This window comes from Bombina bombina, chromosome 1, assembly GCF_027579735.1.
Source record: "Bombina bombina isolate aBomBom1 chromosome 1, aBomBom1.pri, whole genome shotgun sequence".
In the NCBI taxonomy this organism is placed as follows: domain Eukaryota; kingdom Metazoa; phylum Chordata; class Amphibia; order Anura; family Bombinatoridae; genus Bombina; species Bombina bombina.
The window spans coordinates 1531679863-1531688575 of record NC_069499.1 but is presented as its reverse complement, the minus strand read 5'-3'; the positions used below and the strand labels follow the sequence as shown (position 1 = coordinate 1531688575).

The window sequence follows — 8713 nt, the reverse complement described above, 5'->3', positions numbered from 1 at the left end:
TTGTTTGGGGCTTTATATATGCTCCAAGGATCCTAGAGAAAAAAATCACATGTTGACTATGTTAGTATAAAAAAAAAATCATGTTTAGACATCACTGATTTGTTTATTAAAATGTTTCAAACTCTCTTTTTGTGACTCAGATTCCAATATGCTAATATGGCAATAGCTATTTGTAATATATTTTAAATAATGTTTTTACATGTTATCTTTGTAACATTTGAAATCTATGGTTGACCTAAAATTTCTTTTAGAAGATCACACGTTTTATTGTGAATGACTTCACGGAGCTTCCTTATGCGTCTTGCACTTGATACCCCAACAAAACTGTGGGGCTGAAGTACAGCCATGCCATTGTGTACATCGCCCATGATGATCAGTTGACTGCTGGTTGAAGTTACATTGGGACATGGACAACTCCAGTCCATATTGAGCAGTGTAATTTCAAGAGGCTCTTTGCCTAAAAAGTTGAGTCCCATTTTATCATCTTTTAAAATTTCTTCAACAGACACCAGAGCATGTCCGGAATCTTGTTCTTCTGTCAGGTCTGTAATGCGACCAAGGATTACAAAATCACTTTTGCAAAAACTCGTCACCAGCTTTTGACGGGGTTTACAGACTTTGCACTTCTGATTCTTGGGGAAGGGGCACATATCTTCACAGATTTCTTTACTTTCAAAGTTATTTTCATTCCCGCCACATCCTCCATATATGAAAGACTGACATTGATTTAACAGTTTATTGTATGCCCACCTTGGTTCATAGGCTTTGCAAGTACCTTGTAGGGCTGGAAAATTGCAAATGTTGACAGGTCCATTCATACAAGTCAACATACATGTCTCATATGTTTCAAAGTGGTTCAAATTACTGTTACAATTACCATAAATAAACACGTAGCAATTATTTTTCTTTGCATCAAAATACCATCTGGTTTGTTCTTCCCCACAATCTTCACTGTCTGGTGGCTTCAAGCATTCATCAGTTGGAAAAAAAGTTTTATTGTGAGTTATTTCTTTAGGAGGAGCCTCTTTCACTGTCAGAGGGAAGTTGATCTTTATGATGCCACCTGCATTTTTTGCGGTACATGTGTATATCCCTCCATCTTGTAACTGGGTGTTGTAGATCACTAGTTGTGCAATGTTAGTAACCACTATATTTGCTACAACATGATTTGGCCGCATAACAACACTTTCCTTTCCTTCTACCTGTTTTTCCCAGGTTATTTCTGGTTTAGGTTTACCTGTTACATCACAATGAAAACTCACAGTATCTCCTACGTTGACTGTCTTGTGAACTGGATTATTAATTAGTGTGGGTGGAATTACATTTATAATTGTAGTTTCAAGAGATGCAGCAGTAGGATTAGCTGTAGTTCCTGAAGGGATAGGGCTAGTGTTTGGCCAAGAGAGATGATATTTACAAGTAACAATTGTTAGCGTAATACCTTTGGTGCAAGCTTCTGCATCCATAAAACATTTGTTGTAGTAAGTAAGTCCATCAGATGCACAAGTGAAGCTTGGTTCCTTCTCACATCTGTCTCTGCATTTACATATGGGTTGTCCATCCCAAATGTCACATTCAGAACCTTGCTGTGTACACATAAAGTGATCACAGGTAGCATCCTTTGGCATTCCAACAGGACCTTTTTTTCCTTTGATATCCATGTATCTAGCTGCCACACAGCTCCTTGTTCCACAAACATTAGGGCAGCACTTTTCTGAAGTTTCACATTCCTAATAAAAATATTACATAAATAATGTTAGATTTCAAAAGAAAATTATTACATTATGAAAAAACATTCTAGTTGTAGATGAGAACAAACAAGTCATTTGCAGAATAATTTCAAAAATGTCAAAACCCAAAGGAGGGCTTTTAAACGTTTTGATGAAATATGGCAATCAGTACACTACAACACAAATAAATATTATCTACGCCCATGTTTTATCATAGCATATTTAAGTGCAATATATTGTTTTTAAAATAAAAGGCGTATCAATCTATCAGAAAAAAATGATTTTCAAATGGTAACTTTTTAACTAGTCAGCTACTTATATTTGAAACCCGTATCAAATCTATCAGTGTTTCAGAATAAAACACACAAATGGACAGCATTTCTAAATATATTTTTTATGCTTTTACCCTGTTAAAAACCAAAGTTCACTATTATTTCCCAATTGTGTTGAAATTCAGTCATCAGTAATAATGTATCCATTTTTATGATTTTCCTCTATACAATTGCCTGTCAATTTTTTAAAATTCTTTGTAAATCTGGTGATATTTGCCTATTTACCAAATCCAAATGTTGCAAATTCTGATGTTTTGGAATTAATACAGGCATGTTGGCCATTATAACATATTAAAACACAAGCTCTTTGCAACGACTGAAATACAGTTGGCAAGAACACCAAAAACTAATTGACTTGAGAGATATGATTTTAGTTGGCAAAAACTGAAACATTGGAATACTTAGAAAACAACATACTGAGATTTGAAATCACACAGTCTCTTCAATGTCAGATTTCTAACATACAGTTCAGTGATGTCTGCAAAACCCTGAGACTAAAATCATTGTTTGGGTTTCTCCCATTACTTGTGGAGATTAAGCTGAATATTATGTCATGCTTTCTCTCCTTGATTAGTGCATGTGTATGTGTATATATATATATATATATATATATATATATGTGTGAGAATGTGTGTGTGTATATGTTTGTGTGTGTGTGTGTGTGTGTGAATTTGTGTGTATATGTTTATGTATGTGAATGTGTGTGTATATGTTTATGTATGTGAATGTGTGTGTTTGAATATGTTTATGTGTGTGTATGTGAATGTGTGTATGTGAGTATGTATATGTTTGTGTGTGTGTATGTGTGTATATGTTTATGTGTGTATGTGTGTATATGTTTATGTGTGTATATGTTTATGTGTGTGTATGTGAATGTGTGTATTTGTGTATATGTGTGTGTGTATTTGTATATGGGTGGGTTTGCATATGTGTATGTGTGTATGTGAATGTGTGTGTGTATGTGAATGTATATGTATGTATGTATATATATATATATATATATATATATATATATATATATATATATATATATACATACACACATAAACTCATATTTGTATTAATTTATGGTTTTGTAAAATGCTACAAAAATCAAACAATAGCCAGCCATAGTTCACTTCAAATACATAAATCATGTTAATCCAGACACACTATATATTTCTTATTTACCCTAATAAATGTTTGGTTATATAAATCTTCAACAACGAGCCCAATTATAAATAGAGTTGAAAGTAATTAGTAATATAAAGCGGTTTATCTGAAAAAAATTGTCAGCAAAGTAAATCAGACAAATAATTTTTTTAGCTAATGAACAGAGCACTGGATGAAATGTTTGACATTTACATCAAAAGAGGAGAACTTGCTTTGTCAACTTTTAGACTTATCATTCTGTTATAGACTGTCTAACTCAAGCTATGAATTTAATCTTAAGAGAATGTGAAGATTATAGGAAGCAAATTACTTAAAGAAGCCTGCCATAAATAATGATTGAAATAATAGCAATAATAAAAAAGGGAACAGGCTGCTTATATTATATTAAAAAGAGCATAATAATGGAGACACTAAAAACTATCACAAATTCAATAGCTCATACAGCAAACAAAGACAGAAACATCCCTTCTATGGTACATTTATATACTTGCATCTTATGCAAAATCATGTTGCTTCTATGTTCAATTGCACAGCAATAATTTGTTGTTTTGATCAATAATATTATCTATCAAATAAAAGTTGCATATATCCATATATAATACTAGAAAACTATGTAAATAATGGTTTCAGCCGATGCAAAATTAAATCACATTCTAATATACTTAAATTTGTCTCTTTCTAAAAGAAAAACACTTCAGAGCTCCTGGATGAATAGTATTTGATACACAACTGTTTTATAATACAATTAATAATATAATATTACACAACTGATTATATAAAAAGGGATGTAACCTTGATATGGATGGCGCAAAGAACAAATGATTTACAGACATTTTATGTTATACATATAATTTTTTAGTAGATCAATCCTTGTCTTTCAGATGCTTGTCAATATGTAAATAAAATTATACTATAATATTTGACACTCACCTGATCTGCTTCACATTCTCTCTTGCACGTACTTTGTGCATCCACCCATAAATTTGGGTTTACATCATTAGGACAGCTACCTGCATGTGAGTATCGTATTTGGGGCAAACTATGGATTTGGGTAGGCAAGTTAAATAAAAATATGATTATGGTCTTTCCAGTTAAAATCCACATCCACCCAAATAAAGATGTCCACAACATTTCCAGTTTTCTTCAATAACCAAAAAAAAAAGTTTCAACCTGGTTTTTAAACTGTTTGAATACAACTGCTTTGAAAATAAACTAAGACTGTCAATTATACAGTCTGGTCAAAACTGCAGTGGATTAATAGACTTATTAAAAATAACCCTTAGTTTTAAAAGCTGTTGTAATACTTGCGCTCTAAATTATTCCATTGCACCATTAATTAATTCAGGAAATCATGATTTCCTTTGACAATCATCTTTTTGTACTTGGTTTAGCCTGTGATTTTGGGGATGAAAAAATGCTTGAAATAGTTTTAATTTGTCACAATAAGTCTATAGCCATGCAGCCTTATTATTTTATGGTTCAGTGCTTTCAGAATCATATGAAGAAACAATGTATGTTATTATCCAAAATAGTAGGAAATACCTGTATTATTACATTGTGCTGATTACATACCTATTAAGTATTGCTAAAATAAATATTCACATATTTAGTTCTTATAAATAGTAATAAAAGGGTCATTGAACACTTTGATATATTAATATAAAGGGGCAGATTACAAGTGGAGAGCTAAATATCGCTTTCATGAAAGCTATATTTGCGCTCCACTGTGTAATACCAGTGCACGCAAAATTAAAATATGTCATGATTTTGCATAAGATGCTAATTGCTGGGAAGCATTGCGCTTACGAGAGCGCACTTCCATAGGCTCCAATGGGAGCCTCGTTCTGATGCCATCAGAGAGGGAATCAGAACCTAAGTGCAGCAAAGGGGGTAAGAAGCGCAGCAATGGCACAAAGTTAATATGTGTATATACATATAGTAACAAATATATATATATATAAGCATATACATATATATTTACTGGGAACACACAATGCTCATAGACCGCAATGTTAAGGCACTCACTACCGCCAACTTTAGCCCCAAAATACTGCCTAGTGCAGTTATTTTATGAATGCTGCTATCTTTACTTATTAATAAAATATACTACACTGCATTTTGGGGGCATTTCGGGCACATTTATAAAATAAACCAGAGATATAGGGGCCCATTTATCAAAGGGCTTGCGGACCTGATCCGACACTGCGGATCAGGTCCGCAAGACCTCGCTAAATGCGGAGAGCAATACGCTCTCCACATTTAACATTGCACCAGCAGCTCACAAGAGCTGCTGGTGCAACGCCGCCCCCTGCTGACTCGCGGCCAATCGGCCGCCAGCAGGGAGCTGTCAATCAACCCGATCGTATTCGATCGGGTTGATTTCCGGCGGTTCCTGTCCGCCTGCTCAGAGCAGGCGGACAGGGTTATGAAGCAGCGGTCTTTAGACCGCTGCTTCATAACTTGTGTTTCTGGCGAGTCTGAAGACTCGCCAGAAACACGGCCCTTCAAGCTCCATACGGAGCTTGATAAATGGGCCTGCTGATCTCTGGTTAATTATATAAGTGCTAATTGCTACCGCAAGCTCTCGATAGCAATAACCAGCTACTTGTAATGACTGATTAATTATCGCATGCCCGCAAACGGGCACATTTAGATAATTTAGCGCCTCTTGTAATCTAGCCCAAAATGTTTAATTGTATGTAGTAAAACAACTTTGCGGTATACTTTCATTATCTATTTTGTTCCCTTTTCCTATAATTTAATTCCCAAATTCCTGTTAACAGTGAAAGCGCAGACACAGCTATAATCCACACAGTCATTGGTTGCACACTATATTAATATTAAGCCATTTATTACTGTCTTTAATTGGCCTTAGCAGAAAAAAAGAAACCTAAGTTACAATATGGCGGTGCCCATTGCTTTATGGGCATTAGAATTTTACCCTTATTTTTCAATATTTAAAAAAACTAATGTAATTTTAAAAAAAGACGTATATATTATTCTCAGGCTATTATTGGTTTAGTTGCTCTGAATATCAATTATTTATTAAGGGACAGATTACGAGTGGAGCGCTAATAGTTACGCACAAACGAAAAGGGGTTTATTACAGGTAGTTGCGCACATTGTGTTTTACGCTCGTTTTACAAACGCGATCGCTTGAGTGCGATTGAAGTTTTTAAAAAAAATATTGCACAAAAAAGGTTATAAGGGCTCAAAGATATGAAGTATCAGGTGTTAGGAAAAAAAACATAATTTATGTAAGAACTTACCTGATAAATTCATTTCTTTCATATTAGCAAGAGTCCATGAGCTAGTGACGTATGGGATATACATTCCTACCAGGAGGGGCAAAGTTTCCCAAACCTCAAAATGCCTATAAATACACCCCTCACCACACCCAGAAATCAGTTTAACGAATAGCCAAGAAGTGGGGTGATAAGAAAAAAGTGCGAAAGCATAAAAAATAAGGAATTGGAATAATTGTGCTTTATACAAAAAAATCCTAACCACCACAAAAAAGGGTGGGCCTCATGGACTCTTGCTAATATGAAAGAAATGAATTTATCAGGTAAGTTCTTACATAAATTATGTTTTCTTTCATGTAATTAGCAAGAGTCCATGAGCTAGTGACGTATGGGATAATGACTACCCAAGATGTGGATCTTTCCACGCAAGAGTCACTAGAGAGGGAGGGATAAAATAAAGACAGCCAATTCCGCTGAAAAATAATCCACACCCAAAATAAAGTTTATATTTTATAATGAAAAAAACTGAAATTATAAGCAGAAGATTCAAACTGAAACAGCTGCCTGAAGTACTTTTCTACCAAAAACAGCTTCAGAAGAAGAAAACACATCAAAATGGTAGAATTTAGTAAAAGTATGCAAAGAAGACCAAGTTGCTGCTTTGCAAATCTGATCAACCGAAGCTTCATTCCTAAACGCCCAGGAAGTAGAAACTGACCTAGTAGAATGAGCTGTAATCCTTTGAGGCGGAGTTTTACCCAACTCAACATAAGCATGATGAATTAAAGATTTCAACCAAGATGCCAAAGAAATGGCAGAGGCCTTCTGACCTTTCCTAGAACCGGAAAAGATGACAAATAGACTAGAAGTCTTTCGGAAATTCTTAGTAGCTTCAACATAATATTTCAAAGCTCTAACTACATCCAAAGAATGCAATGATCTCTCCTTAGAATTCTTAGGATTAGGACACAATGAAGGAACCACAATTTCTCTACTAATGTTGTTAGAATTCACAACCTTAGGTAAAAATTTAAAAGAAGTTCGCAACACCGCCTTATCCTGATGAAAAATCAGAAAAGGAGACTCACAAGAAAGAGCAGATAATTCAGAAACTCGTCTGGCAGAAGAGATGGCCAAAAGGAACAAAACTTTCCAAGAAAGTAATTTGATGTCCAACGAATGCATAGGTTCAAACGGAGGAGCTTGAAGAGCCCCCAGAACCAAATTCAAACTCCAAGGAGGAGAAATTGACTTAATGACAGGTTTTATACGAACCAAAGCTTGTACAAAACAATGAATATCAGGAAGATTAGCAATCTTTCTGTGAAAAAGAACAGAAAGAGCAGAGATTTGTCCTTTCAAGGAACTTGCAGACAAACCTTTATCCAAACCATCCTGAAGAAACTGTAAAATTCTCGGAATTCTAAAAGAATGCCAGGAAAAATGATGAGAAAGACACCAAGAAATATAAGTCTTCCAGACTCTATAATATATCTCCCTCGATACAGATTTACGAGCCTGTAACATAGTATTAATCACAGAGTCAGAGAAACCTCTTTGACTAAGAATCAAGCGTTCAATCTCCATACCTTTAAATTTAAGGATTTGAGATCCTGATGGAAAAAAGGACCTTGCGACAAAAGGTCTGGTCTTAACGGAAGAGTCCACGGTTGGCAAGAGGCCATCCAGACAAGATCCGCATACCAAAACCTGTGAGGCCATGCTGGAGCTACCAGCAGAACAAACAAGCATTCCTTCAGAATCTTGGAGATTACTCTTGGAAGAAGACCTAGAGGCGGAAAGATATAGGCAGGATGATACTTCCAAGGAAGTGACAATGCATCCACTGCTTCCGCTTGAGGATCCCTGGATCTGGACAGATAAATGGGAAGTTTCTTGTTTAGATGAGAGGCCATCAGATCTATTTCTGGAAGTCCCCACATTTGAACAATCTGAAGAAATACCTCTGGGTGAAGAGACCATTCGCCCGGATGTAACGTTTGGCGACTGAGATAATCCGCTTCCCAATTGTCTATACCTGGGATATGAACCGCAGAAACTAGACAGGAGCTGGATTCCGCCCATACCAGAATTCGAGATACTTCCTTCATAGCCAGAGGACTGTGAGTCCCTCCTTGATGATTGATGTATGCCACAGTTGTGACATTGTCTGTCTGAAAACAAATGAACGATTCTCTCTTTAGAAGAGGCCATGACTGAAGAGCTCTGAAAATTGCACGGAGTTCCAAAATAT

At 35.4% G+C, this 8713-nt stretch overlaps 1 protein-coding gene across 1 annotated transcript; it reads right to left on the bottom strand.

The window, feature by feature from the left end:
- Window positions 1-224: 224 nt before the first annotated feature.
- On the bottom strand, window positions 225-1710 carry WFIKKN2 (WAP, follistatin/kazal, immunoglobulin, kunitz and netrin domain containing 2). Its single transcript, XM_053696561.1, has one exon. The coding sequence runs from the start codon at window positions 1659-1661 to the stop codon at window positions 225-227; it is 1437 nt and encodes a 478-aa protein (XP_053552536.1). The 5' UTR covers window positions 1662-1710.
- Between the last annotated feature and the right edge of the window lie 7003 nt (window positions 1711-8713).